At 39.2% G+C, this 20,503-nt stretch overlaps 1 protein-coding gene across 23 annotated transcripts in view; it reads right to left on the reverse strand.

The window, feature by feature from the left end:
- Positions 1 to 20,503, reverse strand: part of Pip5k59b (Phosphatidylinositol 4-phosphate 5-kinase 59B) — a 55,493-nt gene that overhangs the window by 7,902 nt on the left and 27,088 nt on the right. For 15 of the 23 annotated variants that reach the window (XM_076423454.1, XM_076423453.1, XM_076423459.1 and 12 more), the window contains 3 exons: positions 16,248 to 16,455; positions 14,662 to 14,873; positions 10,218 to 10,318 (listed from right to left, as the gene is read on the reverse strand). In XM_076423454.1, coding sequence (XP_076279569.1) covers positions 10,218 to 10,318; positions 14,662 to 14,873; positions 16,248 to 16,455 — 521 coding nt within the window. Of the gene's footprint in view, positions 1 to 893; positions 11,999 to 14,661; positions 14,874 to 16,247; positions 16,456 to 20,503 lie in introns of those variants that run through there. The other 8 variants (XM_076423471.1, XM_076423465.1, XR_013008970.1 and 5 more) reach the window with 7 other exon arrangements.

Here is a 20,503-nt window from a genome sequence, read left to right on the forward strand (position 1 = left end):
CCCTTCAATCCCTTCACTGGACGATTAGCCCCAAAAAGTCACGCGAAGTCAAAGTATTGTTTCACTGAAAATTCTTAATTTCTCCTAATTAGTAATTCTTTTATCTTATGCATTTATGAAAAAAATGAATAGGCGCAATTAAAGACAGTAAAAATATTAAATGAATTTAAAAATATTGTTATATTATTTTCAACATATTATGATAGGAAATAAATTCTTGTTTCACTCCAGTTTGTTGCAATTCAAGTAAAACGTTTTTATTTTGCATAAAAATCCTCTGATTAGTCATCATGTGCATAAAATTTTTAATTTCTTCGTAACACTAAACCTACCGACCATCAAAAGTAAAATAACAAGATTAAATTTATTTATATTCTGTACGATTTTGATTGTAATATTCACTCAATTCCAATAAATAAAAAATCTGAAACCGGTCATTTATCAATTAGTAATTCTTTCATTTTATTTTTGGAACATTTTCTGAAATTGCAGGAGAAGTTAAATTGCTCCTATCTTTTTTAAATAGAAACTGATCCGACTGAGAGATTTAAATTAGACAAGATCCCCAATTTGTTAAGATTGAAGTGAAGGGATTGAAATCGAAAGAATGTTTGCAATTGAATTCCGGAAGTTGTGCCACATGAACGATTTAGTGTTCGCCGAAACGGACGTAACAGGAAGCACACAAAAACAGGGCGTGAACGGTGAGAGAGCACAAACCACGATCAATGTTAATCAACGATGGACGGTTAATGTTTGAAGAATGTTAGTGCGCACTCGTTTTCTTCTTGTTGAATTGTTTGTTCAAAGCACACACGGAACAAAGGACGAGAGAAGAATGCCGGTTTGCCAGCTCAACGATCATCGACAAGCACGAAATGTGGCGGCAAAGAGAAGCGTAAGAAGCGACGGATCTTCGATTAACCTGGAATCATTCTATTTAACGCTTCGTAATCGAAGATTTATTCTCCCTGAGAATTTTTCAATGCATTGGAATTACTATTGGAATCTTCACAAACTTCTAAACTACGAGATACACGTTTCAAACAGCAGATCTTTATTCTTAACACTTTTCTAATCGACGGTGCTTCGGATCAACCAATTCAAATAATTTAACCCTTAACATTTACGTAGACTGCGGATCCTCATGCAAAATAAAAATTGTCTGCATTATTATATTGCAAGGAATAGAAACCAAAGTTAATGTTATTTCTTCCCTTAATAATTTTAATAGAGGAAAAATCATATATCAACATCTTCAATTTTTAAAATTTTCCGCAGTCTACATTTACGTTTTCTAAAGTATTTGCATTTCTAAATGTAAATGGTTTAATTACATAATTATTCTTAATTTCCAAGCACGACAGTTACCCTTAGTTATCCAGTGTTAACATATAAAAATCGTTAACCCTTAACAGTCGAGAGGTGACTCAGTCATGTGGTTTCTTTTAAATTTTTCTTTTCTGGATGAATGTGTTATCAATTTTATCAACAATTTTTTTTGTTATAAACAATTTTACGGTAAGTTTCTCTTACAAATGTCCACCGATCCAGAGGTGCATGACGATGATGACTTTTTATTTTATTTGTTTGTCATTATATCTTGTAATTATACCGGGTGCTTCTTTCTTCAGCACAGTAGTGTATATCAATTTCATATCCATAAAATGAAAAAAAAATCGAACACAACGGAATTATTCTAGCTAGGAAGAAGTGTTTAAAGTTAAAATAGCTCCGACTGCAAAGGGTTAATATTGAATGAATTAAGTTAGAGAAAGCTGAATGAACGAGAACGAAGAAGAGACAAAAGAGTTCTTTGGTGGCCAAGGTGAAAGACCACGAAGAAAAAAGTATTAACACTGATCGTAGCACCATCGATCCCGTTTCTTAATCCTCTCTCAATCCTCCGAAATCGGAGATCGTTCTCTACGCAGCAAGCATTGAAATCACTCGCCGAACTCGGAACGTTAGGTTGCGATATGTTCGTTAAAAAAATATCACACTTTCAAGATCGCTAATAAAGACCGTACTGTCCCCTCGTACAATGGCTACGATAACAACGATGATCATAATACATTGGTACTCCGTGAAAGAGTATCGAGTTAACAAAGCTACGAGTTTATCAAGCTTCTCTCTTTCTTTCTTTCTTTCTCGGCCGCTCGATCGGGTTACCCTCGGTTGGTCGACAACTCATTTCGCCGACACTGTTTTCATCGACGATTTGACCGACAGAAACTTTCGTCGACACTATGTTTTTATCTACACGGTCAAATCGTCGACAAATCTCTTCATCGACACGGTTTGACCGACACTAACACGGTCAAATCGTCGATGAAAGCTGTGTCGGCGAAATGAGTTGTCGGCGAAATGAGTTGTCGACCAATCGAGGGTAACCCGCTCGATCCGCATTATGCGAGTATAAATCGAGGCAGGAAAAAAAAACGAAACCCATTGGACATCTTACACAATAATCGTTGTATAGATCGATTTACGAGAGACTTATCGAGAACCGAGCAAAATAAGCCTACATACGAAAAAGTTAATGAGTATCGACAGACTATACGGACCTAGAATGACTTTAAAAACTATAAAAAACGGTAAAAAAAGAAGAAACAAGAGAATTAACCCTTTGCACTCGAATGGTGGCATTTTTAATTTTTAGTATTATCCAATTCGTCAGAATTCTATGAATTGCAGAAAACTCAACTGTTGTACGATGTGCACAAAGAAAAAAAGATTACACGGGATAAAAATGATCTGGGTTGAAATAAATGTTTTCGATTAATTTTCGAATTGAAATTGCTTCGAGTCCAAAGGGTTAGAAAAAAGTCTAGAGAGCGAAACAACGCGATTAAGTCTACGAAATCCGTCGAAGAAAGAGGAACGCGGACCGATCACCGAGTTGCGACTAGATTTTTCATTTTTTCTTTTACCACCACTTCCTAAATACAATATATTTATATATATATATATTTATCGACTGTCGAAAGCGCTTTCTCAAGGACAATACCATAATCCATATGTACGTACACGTACATGTAATACGTGAAATTGAACAACATTTTGGTTTTTCAAAACGTTCACGATAACTCTCACGTCTATTATTAAATATTAGCAACGCGTTTACATATTTTTTTTTGTATGCTCTCTGCGACTACTGGAATCTTTCTCTCTCTCTCTCACTCTCGCTTTCTACCTTTCTCTCCCTCACGTTTTCACTCTCTTCTCTCTCACTCTCACTCTCTCTTTCTTTCTTTCTCATCTCTACTATATATGTATAAACATCTTGCTCGTTCAATTATGTATATACGTACACGGTAGCATCGGAATCCCGGCAATCACTCGGTTAACGTTGTTTAACGTCTGTCGTATCGCGTATAATACAGTTTCCTTTTTTGTTTCTTATTTTGTTTTCTTTTTTTTTTTTTGCGTAGTCGTGTGTTATGTATAATATGCGTCTGGATGGCCAATGATACTTCTCCGACGACAAACGTTCGTTTTCTCTACGGTAGAACCTGAAGCGACTCGTTCAATAACGTCTAGAACGAAAATGACCTTGCGTCAAGGATACCAGACACAATCGTGGAATTGTTCAGAGGGGGTGCAACGCCGTCGGATTAGCGATAGACTCGTGGAAATCACTATACCGGGGGGCTGTCACGAATCAATCATCTCAGCCGATACGGCCGCTAAAGCGAGTCGCTCGGGAATAGCGAAAGAGAGGGTTGAACTGCTATCAGAGACACTAAACCAAGGTGAAAAAGAATTTCACATCTCTTTTTTAATTTGCTCACCCCGATTATAAAATAATTGCAATTTTCAATCTAGATTCTGCTGGAAGTGTGAAAATGATGAAAGATACAAATTGAAAGACAATGATCCAAGTTTCACAGCGATCCAAAAAAAAATTTAAATCCCTTTAATATTCATTGATTCGCGAATAATTGCAATTTTATATAAAGATTCTCTGCTGGAAGCGTGAAAATGGTGAAAGATATAAATTGAAAGACAGTAATCCGAATTTCACCAAAAGAAGCTGTATGTTCACAGAATACACATTAAAAAAATTTTGTATCCCTTCTTTACTATTCATTGATCTGTGAATGTTAGTAGCGATTTCACAGCGAACCACACAAATTATTAAATCCCTTCTTTAATATTCATCCTGCGATTCTGATGGAAATGTGAAAATGGTGAACGACATAAAAATTGAAAAACAGTGATCCGAATTTCGCCAAAAACAGCTATACATTCACATAATACTCATAAAAAATTTGGATACTAATTAAAAAAATGCTCGTTGAATCCTTTTCTTAATATTCATTGATCTGTAAAAATGGCGAACGATATAAATCTACCGGAAAAAGAGGATCGTCGTCGAGCATCGTGTATTTAATGAATTATAATGAGATTACAGATTAACGACTGTGAAAATGCGAAACGAATTGAATGGAATAGTTCGCGCATTATACTCCTCGGCCTTCAGCACACTCCCAGGAGTTCATTGGCCACCCGATATAGTATGCGTGGTGCGGGCGCTTTCAATAAAAGCGCGCGCATTATGTATAGACTCGTATGTATAGTTTTATACGTACAGAAGAAGACAGAAACAATGCGAGACACACACATATATGTATAGATTAATAGGTACACGTAGTACTTAGGTACAGCCCACTTACGGGCGATTCTACTGTTAAATCGTAATAAAAACGGGACTGAAGGCTGCGTCCTAATTGGATCGTAATGGAATTATTTACATATATCTATTTCCATATTCTATACCATTTTGTTCGGTTTTACTGCGTTTTGTCGTCCGTTGTCGTGCGCGTGAGCGCGGCCTCGATCAGCGTTTCACAATAATTTATTATTAAACGATATACATATGTATATAACAAGAGGTAATTGTTAGTAACGATGAAGGGGGTGGTGAGTAGAGATAAGTCCTCTCGACGACTTACGCTGAACCTGAGCGACTGGATTCGATTGTTTCGATGCCTCGTCGAGCTGACTCTGATAACTAGATTTATGGCAATAATCAATTAAGATCATTTATACTCAGCATGAAATATACCTAACAACCCAGCAACAATGTACAAATTTCCATAGATTTATAGCTTGTATAAATTCTCTCAAAATCGCAATTTAGAAATTTCATTAAAACGCTTTCCCTCGATTCGTCACACATTCAGCCCGTTAGCGAAGGAAATAAAATGGTCAATCTTTCGATGTGTGACAATCTTACAGATTTTGATGATTTTTGGATATTTCGTAGAAGTCAACACTTGATTCAAAATCATTTCAAATCTTTCAAAATCAATCAAATCATTGATGAAATCATCAAATTGAAAATCTTGAACTTGAAAAAGCTTCGAGAAAGCTTATTTCTGGTTACAAGTAAACTCTCTCTTTACTCTCGTACAAGCTGTCAGTGAACAGTAATTATTGTAATTAAAATAATAAAGAATCATGTATACGAACTCAAAAAGAAGGTATAGTCTAAGTTGGTTGTTGAAGTTCAACAAAAATTATATTTAATGAGCTAAATAATAACGAGCTCAATGTCTTCAATAAACAATTGAATATCTCATTCTATGACATATCCAAAAATCATTAAAATTGATGGTCGCGTCACACATAGAAGGGTTCACCAATAAAATTGAATAAAGCCTACTCCTCTCGCTAAATTTCTAAAATTTATTTCCAAATGGCACAAGGATCGTTTTTAAAATCCACTATCATCATTAGACTGCGGATTTTATGCATTTACGACAAAAATGAATAAGCACAATTTAAAGCAGTGGACATATTAAAAAGATTTACAGATATCAGCATACGGGTTTCAGATGAATCAGAAAATTAAAAGAAGAAACACATTTTTATTTCGCTCTAGTGTCTTGCAATCAATGCAAACATTTTTTATTTTGCATAAAGATCATTTAATCATAGCTAGACTGCGGATCTTTATGCAAAATAAAAATTGTCTGCGTCGATTGCGAGAAATAGAAACCAAATGGAATGTTATTTCCTCCGTTAATAATTTTAACACTAAACCAATCACTGTCGGTCAAATGACCGGTTTTATAATTTTCGTCTTAGAATTATTGAAATTACGAAGTTGCTTACATAGAAATTGATTCGATAAATTTCTTTATCCAGGCACATATTGTAATTAAAAATGCACAAAATCTAAATAAATAGAGCCTTGTTAACTTTGTAAGCTAAAACATTTTAATCGCTTTTAGTACTCGGTAGGTTTAGTGTTAATAAATGAGAAATCATGTATTGACGATTTTAATTTCCAAAATTTTCTAACTATTTTGAAAGTCATCTACTCAATTTTGCTATAAATGCATAAAGATCCGCAATTGAATCATCACAGTCAGCTCGTCGCGCGAGCACCATCAACGACAAGAAACCGCGAATCTCTACCCGGCGAACTGGCCCGACATACAAAATAGCAAACGTCCACAGACACTATGAATCCTAGGATCCTGACTAATACACAGTCCTGTAATACTGTAGGCCGTGGTTTCGTGTATCACGATACACAAGCAGCGTTTCCTCGAAAAACCTCCGAAAAACGACCCTTCATCGAAAATGACTCTCGCGAAAATCGTCCATCACGCGCGAATACATGTAAGATTAATAAGTCGGATGATTAATAGTCCGTGAAGCTCGGGGATCGATTCCCTCAACGAACCAGTCGAAAAATCTTTAAGTACAGAGCATGGAATATACAATCGTATCGTCTAGGACACAGAAGAATGCGAATTGACTCGCGTGAAAAGAAAGAGAAATAAAAATCCTTCTTCCCCACCCACCCACTCGTTCGCTCAAACGTTTATTAATTGTATCCGTTGTTTTATTCCCATTCTTTTTCTCTTTTTTTTTTTAATTTTTCCCGTTCATCGTCTTGTATTTCGAAGATTCGTTGCTACGACGGTTGCAGGCCATCCAAAACTGCACACGGAACCGCGACGGAGGATTAGAGGGACGAGTTGTGTGCATTCACTCGCGCTGCAGTATCTCCTGATTTGAGGAAATAGAGAGAAAGCATTCAGATCGCAGCTGATCTACTACCCGCGAACGAGCGTTCCAAAGCGCGTTCGTCTCGCTTTCGGCGCGGAAATCGCGATTCTCTGGAAACCGGAACGCGAATGATTTCTGTTCAACTGCGTGTCTCGTCACGCGAGAATTCTTCCCGGAGAAAAACGTTGGATCTGTTCGAAATTTCCGAGAGACGGTGTACAGGGCGATTCACCGGTACTGGCTGAAAAATTCCAATTCGAGAAATCACCGATTTTTAGCAGATTTTTCCTATACTATACTATCTAACATTTTAGGTTTTACTTTGCTTAGAAAACATCGTAATTTAAACGAGATACACAATTTGCTATTTGTACTCATGAGTGCATTGAATTCGAATCATTATTTTGAGAAATAATATTTAAAATTGAAACTGAAAATAAAGACAAAATATTTTCATTATTCTCTTAAAATAAAATGCTGTTTCTAAAAATTACTGCATCGAATAAAATATTTCTGTTGAACTATTTATACTCGTAAATGCATTGAATTCGAACCATTATTTTCAGCAATAATATTTAAAATTGAAATTGAAAATAAAGACAACTCTGAGATTCGTAGTTATGAATTTACTCGTTCACTGTAATCGTAATAGGTTGGACGTCTTTATATTTTAAAATAAAGATGTTTTATACGATAGAGAAGTTCACGAACCTGACAATGAATAGAAAGGATTCATACACCTGACAATGAACAATGAAGAAATTCATGATTGAGACAATAGGAAATTAATTCTAGAGAAATCTCATGATGATAAAACAGGTCGAAGCACCCTGTACACAGTTCGCAGTTATGCGTCGGAGTTGTATGGCTAACAAGATCGTTCGAAATGCTTCGCTAGGTGTTCCCGAAGTGATACTGGGTTAATATGGAATTACCTGGGGAGAATTTCACGCGGCCGCAATGTACACAGCATTCTTTCGCGTGTCGCAAGTCTTTAAACAACGACGACGATGACGACGATGAACCGAGAGCTTGCGTGTGCATCGTGAAATAATGCACCGACTAGCGAAAAAGATCGAAGTAATCGCTGATACGGTTGTCTTCGGTTGCGTACACTACGATGCAAGCATGCAGAAATTCGAGGATGCGTACGACGTGGCGTGACGCGGCACAGAAAAGTTGGTATTGCGTGGAAAAACGTTCATTTGCCCGGTGCGTTGGTTCGAGGAACTTCGACCCTATCGACGATGACTAGACTCGATGATTCAGCAATTCAAAAGAGGTTACAGCTCCTCAATTCCCAAATTCACAATAACTCGCAACAATCCACGTTTCATTCAATATTGAAAGTTTCAAGTTCATTTGAATTTAACCCCTTGTCCTACAATTTATTTTACGGTCTCAATGAATAGGTTTAGTGATTTGTAGTTCTTAAATTCCTAGAAAAGTTTCAATAACTACACATTAACGAAACCAAAATAGAAATTCATCCCGGTTTAAAGGAAATTAACGTTTCCATCGCGAGTCTGACACGATATTGTAGGGCAAGGGTTGAAGATAAACCTGTTAGCTCTATAAATTAATTTTAGAAAGACTTCAACTTAAAGTCAACTTAAAATCGACTAACAAAATTGTTTATAGTCGCTCGAGTCTTCAAATTGCTATTTAAAATAATTTTCTGGTTTGACAATGATATTTTTGAGAAAAGCCCCAAGCTTATCAGCAGGCACAGAAGCAAACAGAGCTCCTCGAACCATCTTCATGCAACATCCTCTAAAAGGACGCCTCAGTGAAGTACGAAAGTACAGTAATGCCTCGATATATGTGTGATCGAGGTTCTACTAAACCGTGAACCAACAAATACGTTGGTGAAAGTGTCATGAAACAAAAATAGTGGAGACAAATCGTTAACAAATATTGTAGACATTTCTGTAGCACATAAATCGAGACATTGCTCTGGTCAAGAAACTAAGAAACTGTCCTAAGCCAAGACTAAGCCCAAGATGCTCGAAGCCAAGAGGAAGATCACGAAAATCTTTCGCAACCAGTACCCTAAACGAGAGGAATTGTTCTGAGATGAAGCTGAATGATCGCTTTGGAACGCTCTAGTCGCGACTGAAGCGGCGCTCCATCAGGGATTCTACGAGACAGGGAACTGAACAGGAGAGACTATAAGCACGACGATTGAATGCTTCGCTTGCCTAGACGACGACAGCGTTGAGCGATGCAGACGATTCTTTTCGCTTGACAGCGCGTCGACGTGTTTACGGGGGGCTGTTTTATTAGTTACAAAGAAACCCTCGGCCACTCGGGGAAACATTTACACAGTCCGATCGATCGGCCACCGACTTTGGTGCACTTACCCTCTGGTGGAATCGGCCGGGGAGGACAGAGTCTTCAGCGATTTGGACTACCCCTTCAAACTTGCGAGATTGTGCATCGAAAAACGAAATTAATTCTTGCAGTCTTGCCCCTGACTCAGAGTTGTGCTAATTTTGTTATTGAATTACGTCGTTTAATTATATTGTATTTTATGTACGCAGTATTTGCATAAACAAACGGCATAAAAACAAAAATTTTTTTGTGTAGTATGAGCCCCATTTTACCATTCAACTTTGTCCGCAAGACATTTAATGTATCTTTGAAAACAACAAAGATATTTGAGGTGATAACGTTACGTGACTCACCCTGTATAATATAAATTACTCAATGTGTACATTACCAGAGTTGTGCTAATTTAATTGTCTTTTATGTACAGTATTTTATAAACACTAAATAAACAAGTATACTTTTGATCACACCAAATGATATCATGTTCATCACTGATGCCAATCTTTTTCTTTTTCTGTACTTTGCAATTGCATGTCAATTGTAAAAACGAGAGACCAGAATTACAGATTTCATTGTAATTTAATTAAATGAAGCGACAATGTACTTGAAGACAATGTAATTAAACTACTTTGTAACTATAATTCGTGAAGCAATTCAATTGTAATTCAACACAGCTCTGACTCAGAGCCGTGACATTCAATTTTATCACGTTGACGTTCATGAATGTTTTGTCAGAGGGTTTCGAAAAACTGATTATCGAGAGGAAATTGACGGCAAAAGGGTGATGATTTTAATCTAGATGTTTGACTCTGTCCTACCGATTGGCCGATCGTCCAAAGCTACGATTACCAACTTACCATTTCGGTAGTGAGACTGGCTAGCGCCTCTTCGACGGTGGCAGCGATCCTCCCCCCGTCCTCCTGACGCTGGCTACCCCTGATCGGCGTCGTCGGGCAACCTAAAATGATCGTTAGTCGTCATAGTGCAAGAGAAAAGAGAAAGGTCAGCGCCGGTCGCAGCTGGACGGTCACCGGATCGCAGATACGTGTTTGCCTAGCGATTGTGTTCGAGTCGAGTTCGCGTCGAGTCGGCAATCTAGGGGGTAGAAAATGTGGACTGAAGTGTTTAGCTCCGGTAGGATCACTCTGATGACTCTACTGACTATACATTACACTCTGATCTTCGTATTGTTCAGATTTCTTCAATCTTCTTTGAAGAATCATCGCTTTTAATTGTTTAACCCTTCAACTCTTCAGGGACTAACTAAAGGAAGTTAAACTAAAAATGTGTTGGGTGTACAAATTAATTCGTGGCCCTCGCCATTAGTGAAGTGGAAGTGTCGATCCTCAAAATGAAAAGAACATGACAGAACTATGCAAGAAGTAGACAGTGGATCTTTACGTAAAATAAAACTTATCTAGCGAACTGCAACAAATGTTTTTACTCTTTCAAATTACACCTACTCATTTTTTGCGATAGATGCATGAAATCCGCTGTCTACTGATAAGCAACAAATCTAACATGCATACTCTCTGCATTTCAATTTCAAGAACGTCCTCAAGGTTAAGGAAGAAATGCTTCGCTTCAAAGAGACGATGCTGTAGCTTAAAGTATATGAACCATACAAAATAAATGATTAAGTGGATCGTCAAATGGTTTCGTCGTCTTCAACACGATTTGGTAACAAAGATAAACAATCGTCATGAATGCATTTCGACAAGTTTACCGCAGATTCATAAGATGAAGTAAACATGTACAGATTGTGTGTGCATAAATAAGTTGAAGAGTCCACGAATGAATTCATACAAAATTCCCGGTGGTTTTCCTAGTCGAAACTGTTGAATTTCCTGGTTGATTGATAGCGATTTAGAATAGTTTGATCCAGTATTAGTCAGCAGATTGGTCCCCCGGACATTCAATGTCACCAAGATGCGATCGAGAAGTAGAAAAGCGTGCAGAACCTACGGAATCCGTGTCTACAGGTGACAAGAAGCGTGTGTCACTAATTGTATTAATTAATAGCCAGAACGAGTACAGAGAGAGAAGAGTAGATAGATAAAGATTGAAAAAGAGAGAAAAAATCGAAACTTATCTCTCGAGGTATCACACCGGTCGTCGTTACGAGTGCGTACGGCCAAGTAAAAAGTTCTGGGTGCGTGTGAAAACTAGGGTTTCGTTAATGATAGTGAGAGATCCGGTGTTGTTTGCAATTGTCGCTTTATTGTCGCTCTCATTGTCGAGGAAAAAGGGGATAGAGAGAAAGAAAGAGAGAGTAAAAAAAAAGAAAATTCTCGAAGAGTGTTTTTTTGACAAGGCATTTTCAACGTAGTTACCTAGACAGGACTAATCGTGTGTGTGTGTGTGTGTATGTGTGAGACACTGTGTTTGCTCGATTGTACTTTTTTTTTTGCAGAGCAAATTATTTTGCAGGACACGTTGATTGAGTTGACAGATCGCGTATCGTCGAAGGTGTTCGCCTGCCACGTGGATTAATTACTGCCTCGGATTAATCGCGTTTTCACTGTTCGACCGTTTCGCGACGAGCACCTTCGATCACGATGCGACGCGTTCAAGTGTGATCTCGTGTGTCCGATTCTCTCCGAAGTAACACTTACGGGCGACAACCTTGAACTACAATCTAGAACACATAGACAATGAGATTAACTTTAGGCACTGGAACTTCCGGCTCGTGTCGACGGATCCGACTAGCTCTAATCATTCTATGAACACAATGCAGCTGATGGAACTTGGACGAACACTAACACGCTCCCCTCGGTTACGGTGGCAGGCTTGGGCTCGTTTTCTCTTCTGATCGAACGAGATATAAACGAACAATATTTTGTAGGAAGTTCGGACAATTTCTTTCGAGGTTGCTCTCGTTTCAAATATTCTGTCAAGAAGACATCCATGCTGTGTTGCGTGTAAACTGCGGATTTTATGCATTCATGACAAAAATTAGTGAGATACAGAAAAATTTGAGTTACGTTACTTTGGGTAAATTAAAATGATCAAGAGAAGAAACATACATTTTTATGTGCCTCCTATTACCATTAAATTAGCACAGGAAAAGCATATTTTATATAAAGATCCGCAGTCTAGTGACTTAAAGGAGATTTTCGCTACGAAATAATTAAAATAAAAATTGATTCAACGCAAAATAAAATAAGGTAGACTGCGGATTTTACGTATTTATGGGAGAACTGAGTAGATTTAAGACATACTATTTTAATCTGTCGGAAATGATTAAAAAATTTGGCCCCTATGTCTCAGAATTGACGCAGAAAATGTCGATCTCGCATAAGGATCCGCAGTCTAACAGCAACTCGACTGGATAATGGATGTTTTGTGCGTTTATGACAGAAACAAGTAGACGAATTCATGTTTCTCCGAACAATGCCCAAACCTGATGTGTGTCGGTGCTGTTCGAGCGTTAGATCGAGATCGATTGAGGTACATCGCTACTAAATAGTGATGTTGCACCGACCGAGTTAGATCGAGGGTCTCGGTTATGGTTGATGCTACGGTACAGCTAAGATTCGCGTGAGTGGCAAAAGCTATTCATTCTCCGTTACCATGGTTACATCGTCTTCATAGCTACATTTGATTATGTCGATATCTGAATCGCATGGCTTACCATACACGCTTATTACATAGAAGAAGGATTCGTTTTTTCTTACAGAGATTATGGTTCCTTGTTACGTCTCTACGTATATAATTAATAATGGTTGAATGCCCTCTCTCGGTGTGTGGTTGCTCCGAGCTACTCGAATTTAACGATGATACACACGATGCTGATTGTTGCTATTCTTTTTAGCTTCCTTTTTCTTTCGAACACTATACCTCAAAATCGTGGCACGTTAATCAGACTTCAGGTTGCTGGCGCGAGAGCCGCGTTGATTGCCCGTTACTCGATACGATTAAAAAAAAAACGTCTATTTCGCTTAATTTATCCTCGCCCCGCTGGCCTTGCAGCGTATTAATTACAACGCCCTTGCACCGATCATTCGGTTGCAGTTCTCTTCTGCTACGTTCTTTTCGGTTAATTAACAACTGTCTCCTTCAAGGATCTACTGGTTTCTTAAAACAGTGATCTGTCGTTTCTTTAACCCCCTGAGTTGGAGTCTGTGACGTTATTTATAGTATTGATTTGTTAGTTTGTATACGGAGGGACTAGCTAGTCGAAGGCATAATTCTCGGTGGACCAAAGTTTTATAATTCGGAGTGAGATTGTAAAAGCTACTAGTAAAAATATAGTCCACCTTTCAAGACAATCTGGTGACCTCTATCCTCTAGTTCATATTTTTTTATAGTTCTATCTACTGTTCGTTTGAATAGTCTATTTAATCCTGGTTTTCAATAAAACCTATCTCGAAAAATAAATACAAAAGAGAAGTACGCAGAAGATCAATTTTCCTAAAAACTAGAGATCGTAGTTTTGAACGTGTATTAATAACACACGTAAGTACGTGTATACACATACACGTACTTTAGTGCGTGTGTATTTAAATACACGTGCATTAATGCATCCTCATTTTAATTTGTATAATATTTAGAACATTGATATTCATTTATCTATCAAGACGATGGTTTCACAAATTCCGCGGTTGTTGGTACAACAATAAATTTAAACATATCAACCACAGCACTAAGAATATTGTTATCCCAAAAGAAGTCGTTTATCTTCAGAACATTCAAACATATCAGGTTCTTCTCTGACAAACTAGAGGGCTGGTTGATTACGTTTTTTTAAAGGGAATGGTCTTCAAATTAATTTTTCTATCTATTTTATATACCCATATTCTGCTTTCGAAAATTAGTAACTGTATCCTAAAAATGAATACGAATTAAAATGCGGATACGTTGACACACGTGTATTTAAGTATACGTGAAATAGTACTCGTGTATTTAAATACACGTGGAATAGTGGAATCTCCACTAAAAACGTCATCAACATTCTCCAAAAATCTCCAGGTTTGATTACGACTGTCCTGAGACAGGCTCTGAAGCCTTCAGCTCTCTCTAGGATCAATATAGATCTATATAGTAATGATATAAAAAATAATCTCGATCACCAACGCAAGAGGCTAAGCGAACGATAACCTGAAGGAATGATCGACTGGACAATCAACCGGTCAGCAACGCCCGATGCAAATCCGTTCGCCGTGAAGATCGACGACGACGAAGTAGAAGAAGAAGAAGGAGAAGAAGAAGAAGCAGAAGAAGAAAACGAAGGAGTCTTCGAGGCACGTAGCGGGGCCCTTCAGGAGCTGTAGTAGATGCTGAGCGCGTAGAGTAACTTACCTGCGTCACCGCTGCTCGAGCTCTCTGTGTAGGACGGAGTGCCCTCGGTCCAAGTAGGTGTCGAGCCCTCGTTGCTGCCCGCAGGTGGTGTCCAGGTGAGACCACCACCGCCGCGACTACTGCCACCGCTTTCGACACTCAATGACGACTTGGTCTCCCTTCCCCCGCTACCACTTCCGCTGCCACTGCTCTCCAAATGCACGTCGGATATACTGGAACACGTTCATTCGACTTGCTATCTTCGATCCGACATCTCCATTAGATAATGTACAATACTCGGGATGACAATTGGGTTAATTCACTGTATGGTGGTCCATTTAACACATCACCGACCGGTGATTATTGCATAATTTTGAAAAATCTGTGGTACATGGCTAAACACTTTTTAATGGAACCTTCAATAGCAATTTTCATTGTGAACTAACAAGTCACCCTCAATAACGTCATCTGTTGTGTTGGCAAGAAACACAAAAAACAAAACAAAAAAACAAATTTCTTTATTCAAACGATGAGCTTTAATCAATAAAACATTTTCTGAATTATTCTTTTTTTGTAAAAGATCATCGAACAAAAGGGAAAATATCTTATTCATTAAAGTTTATTGCTTGAATAGAAATTACTTTCTTGCCAACCCGATACGGGTTTCATTTAATATTGCAATGTAAAAGATAATTTCTATGCTTTCATTTGGTACAGCAGAATTATTGAAAATCCTGTTAATAGGTTTCCGGCAGGTAAAGTGCTAAGTAAGGCCACGTAATGTGCATGGTTCCAATGGACCAATAACTGGCAAGAACATTCTTTTCGGAGTTATCAAGGTCATCGTTGTTCATTTAATACATGAATGCATTCAGACATGTATAATAACATGACCTTCAAATGACCTTGATCTTTGAAAATTACATTTTTACGTAAAACTGATGTCTATCGAGATCGCAGGCTTTGACCAAGAGTCGTCAACCAAGAACAATCAGATCGCAATACTAATGACACCTAACCGTTTGAACCGAAATGAATTACGGTCTGGAAATTTATCTTTGTATATTCTAATTGGTTCCTTCAAACACTGACCAGTAGACTGCGGATCTTTATGCATTTATGAAGAAATTGGTTGTGTAAAATACGAAACAGTAAAAGATTCGAAAGAATTAAGAATATTGTAATGTTATTTTCAATGTAACAAAGCCATTAAGAGATGAAATCAATTTTTATTTTATTCCTGCCTCCCCCAATAGATGCAGAACATTTTTATTTTGCATAAAGATCCGCCGTCTACTGATCAGCTTTACCGCAAATGAACACCATGTCAATTTTCTCTTGCGTTGAGTTATCCTTGCTAGACATTGGTCCATTGACACCATGCACATTTCGTAAGAAATAGGTTTTGCATCACAATAACCTGAAGAGATGTTTAGGTGGTTACATTTAGGTGGAACTAAAGATTTTGGTAAAAGTTGTGGGTCTGAAGTTGTTGGAACAGAGTGGGCAACTAATGTGACTGAAGGTTCGCAGATTTACTGATAATTCTGTGGAGATTTAATCAAAGGGGACCAAAGGAAAGATCGAGATAAGGACGACTGACTCACCTGACGGCATCGTGGTAGGTCTTGGTGAGGGTGACATGGTGCACGACCTTGTTCTGCTTGGAATGAGCACTGCTCAGACTGCTGGTTAAGTTGGTGGTCGGCGCACCCTGCTGCAGTTGACCACCGGAAGCCAGGGTTTGGTCGTTCGAGCGCACTGCATCGTCAAAAGGCGGGGGCGGGGTGGAGCAGGTGGAAGGAAGGGTGCCACCTACAAAAAGCGCACTACAATTAGCCCTAATGAACAGAATACGGTGTGCTTGGTTGGTTCGTCATCTGAGGGATCATTCTAAAGGGATTCGGTGATCCTAGCACAGAGAAAACCGTCTTCAGCAACGACAGACGATCAAGGTCACCGATTGCAACAGTCAGACAAGTTATTCAAACGGTACAGAAAGACAATATTAACCTTCAATTACTCTCACTCTACTTTCTACATAACTGGTTATAAAATAAATTTTTGCTAGTGTGGTAGACACCTTCGTTTATGCTTGAAACGCTAAATTTTAAGTTTTCAGACTGCAAATACTATATGCGAGTAATTAAAAGTCAATCAACCGGTGACACGAGTAAGCTAAGCGCGAGACTACGTCAAAAATTTCTTTCGATCTCTATTCTTTTTGAAAAAATACGAGATAAAATCATTTTTTGTGGCTTGAAGGACGTTATTAGGGAACAGGGGTTTAATACTAGCCAACGATGTGTTATCGGTGACATATACTAAGCACACGGTCCATGTAACACTAACAGCACCTCAAGCGTGTTACGTTGGCGAACGTCCTCGGTCGCAACATCGATTCGTCGACACGTTCGAGACCGATCACTTCCTATTGAAGTCAGTCCGAATAAGCCATTCTAAGGTCCGCAAAACAGCAACGATTACCAACAAAGGTGTACACTACCATCTACTTGCGTGTCTACAGAGGCGCACAAACAGCAAGCTACGTAGCCAGCGGAGTAGGCGAACTAGCTGAACACAGGTATTGCAGTGTAACGAGCACACTCGTGTGAACGTCCCTTTATTGTGATACAGAGAGCACACACACCGTACAATCACCCCTACAAGATCGTTTCCCGTTTGCTCGTTGAGACGACGATGTGTCGACGGAAACAGAAAATTGATCGATCGACTCGGACATGGACGCGACCATCTTCGAAATGATCAAAGATCAAGCTAACTTTCATGACAAGCATTTGTAATAGTTTATAATTAGACTGCGCATCTTTCTACAAAATAAAAATGTTATTTCGTCCCTTAATGCCTTGCGTCCATCGAATATTCACTGTATTGATTAAAAATTCTAAAAATTTTGAATTTCATCCACTAAATTTTGCTCCAATGCAATAAGGATGTATGAAGCTCCGCAGTTTATTTATAATGTACGGCCAGACTGTGATAGTTTATAATATGGCTGTTGCCAAGACATTCAAGACAAGGCATTTTAACAAATAGAAGACAGTACCTCGCCGACTGTAAACCGAGCAACACGCACATATAATAAACAGCTTTTATAAAAAGTCCTAAACATTGTTGTGATTTCATTACTGTGAATAAATTGATCGATCGCGTCCATCCCCATCAACGAGAAAGGTCTACGCATGCAGAAGACACACTGTCAACCGGTACAAGAAACGAAAACCAACCCTTACACACTACGAGTTCAAAAAACGTGGTACTTTCGTGTTTCTGCCGATCGTAGGTTCGACATCGGCCGAGGAAATACGTACGGCGGATCTCGTCGACGCCGTAAAATCGACGATAGGATAGAAACGGCACAAAGTGCAGAAAATGGTACGGTTAACAACAAAGCGCGTCTAGCCGGCGAGGAGGACGCGAGTCGTCGAGCCACTGAACTTCTCCTCGCTCTCTAGAGATGCTACATAGAGGAAGAGACTCGTTCGAACGGGTCGCCGTGTGACAAAACTGACAACGAGAGATCGAGTGATGAGATGCGAGAACGAAAAGTAACTCCGAGTGATGTGTACTTTGCGCATGCACGAGAGAAAGTTGCTGTTTCGGACAGGTTCTGGGATTCTTCGGAAAAATTCCAATCTTCGTGGTCCCCTCACGTTCTGGTCGAACTGCCGGGTTGAAGTAGAAGACTCCTTCTCTTCTCAGAAATTCTCATCTTCGAAACAACTTTGGGTTAGGCCTTGTCCCAATTTTCAAATTAACACGCTCCGTGCCGAGCCGTTTTTGCTCGACGATTAAACAAACTTATGTGCTTCGTTCTATACTGCATTGTTTATAATGTCACATTTTTTTGGTGGAAAAAAAGCTTCTTATAAAATACACTTCCGTCCATAAGTCACGGACACTTATTCAAAGGATGCAGATGTTTTTTTATTAAAGGACCTTTATTATGAAATAAAAATGGTACCTACTAATATTTTTTAAGTTTGCCCAAAATATCCCATATTTTGTAAATTTTAATTATTTTCCAATTTCATTTATTCAAATAGTGTATGTATATATTTAATTTTGCATTCAAATATTATCGTATAATAGCTACATCTGATCAAAATGAAACAATCAAATCAAGCTGGAAGCTTGTATTCTTCAATTACCATTTTGTTGAAGACGGGAGTGTATATGTTTTTAGAGCATTAAATAAATATGCCAGGCCTGAATGGCTAGTTTAACATGTACCATCGGTGGTGCACGTGGCACGGAACGAGTTAAACAGATATCGATTTTCTTCTTCGAAATCTTAAGCTCGTATAGATTGGTCCCTCTTTTCAATTTTCGAATTAAACAGGTATTTTTTGAAACTTTGAAATCCTCTAGTTTGATCCCTTATCTCAACGTTCAAACGAAACGGCGTCTTCGACATCTCAAGACTGTGTACTTCTACAATAAACTCCTCTTCAACTAGGGAATTAGTATCTCTTTGTCTTCAGCTGATACGAGTGCAAGAAGGATCTGTTAGGCTTCAGCCTCGAAGAGGATCGATCTTGAATCTCCTCCTTCGAGCCCTTCGACCCTCCATCTTCGTCCTTCTTCTTCTTCGAAGTACTCGCTTCCTGGACTTTTGCAACACTCTCCCTACTGTGATGATAATCTTCTTGTTTCGAGGACTCTTCATCCTCTCCTTTCTTCAACCTAAACTCTCCTTCGATCTTAACTTGTGAGGAAGCATGAACCAGCCCGGAGCCTGCACGTTTCAGTTCCTCGACTCTAGTGACCATAAACGTCCTCTTCTCAGACTGCAACTGCAAAGTTTTGTCAGCCTGCAGGTCTCTAACATCTCCGGTAGATCTAGCCAAACGTTCACTGATGAAGCTAGGCCTCAAAGGCAGTTCCGGCTTTTTCCTAGAATCCCTCAAGCTGTAATCGATCCTCTTCAAAGCATCGAAGGTCTGAATCGCAAGGGTCGGCTCTGGAGCCAGCTTCTTCCTCCTCTGCGCAGACTTCTCCCTGATCTTCTTCAGCAATCGGCTCTCTCGTCTTCTCTCCGGGAATCTCACGATCTTCTTCTCCTCGATCCTCTCCGCTTTATCTATCTTAGCGATCGCTCTATCAGCCTTCTGGATCGTCTTCTCCTCAGAAACCTTGATCGCGTGTTCACTGCGTCTTGTCAACGTGGTGATAGTATTCAAAGAAGCTTCTAGCTCCCTTTGCTTCCTCTTCATCCTCTCATAGTACGTCTCGGAGTGTTTCTTATCCTTCCTGGACATCTTATAGTTCATCAACTCGGGTCTGGAAGCGGGATTCAAGAAGTACGTGAACTTAGCCATGGTGTCGGTCTTCGGCTTCGCCTGCTCCTCCATCGGAGGTGGAATCTGTGTAGGTTGCACTCTAGGATGCACAAAGTTGCCTCTCTCGGGTCTGAAGGGAAACGGACTGGTTCTGATCACGTAGGATCCGTTCACTCTCTCGACGCTGACGAATTCGTCATCCTCTTCGATGTTCTCTTCCCAATTGTCCCAGCGATCGTCTTCCTCGCAGACAGCATCGAAGGCAGCAGCGACGTTCCTCGATCGCTCGATCATCGCCAGGCTGTCGTACTTCGGGGGTAGGTACGCGGGTGTCGACGTACGTGCATGCAACGTTTGTACGTCGTATGTATGAGTTGTTGTTGTTGTTGTGGCAGTGAATGAAGTGGCGTGGTAGTCGGAGGTTGTGGTGTTAGCGGTGTGGTAGGCACTCGCAGCCTTGGCAGAGTGTTGGTTGTTGTTAGTGACGTTGGTGTGGCTGTCAGGTGAGGGATTTTGGTGGTGCGGGTAGCTCGAACGGTCATGCAAGCGGTATCTGGTGA

The sequence above is a fragment of the Lasioglossum baleicum genome, chromosome 5 (assembly GCF_051020765.1).
Source record: "Lasioglossum baleicum chromosome 5, iyLasBale1, whole genome shotgun sequence".
Classification (NCBI taxonomy): Eukaryota; Metazoa; Arthropoda; class Insecta; order Hymenoptera; family Halictidae; genus Lasioglossum; species Lasioglossum baleicum.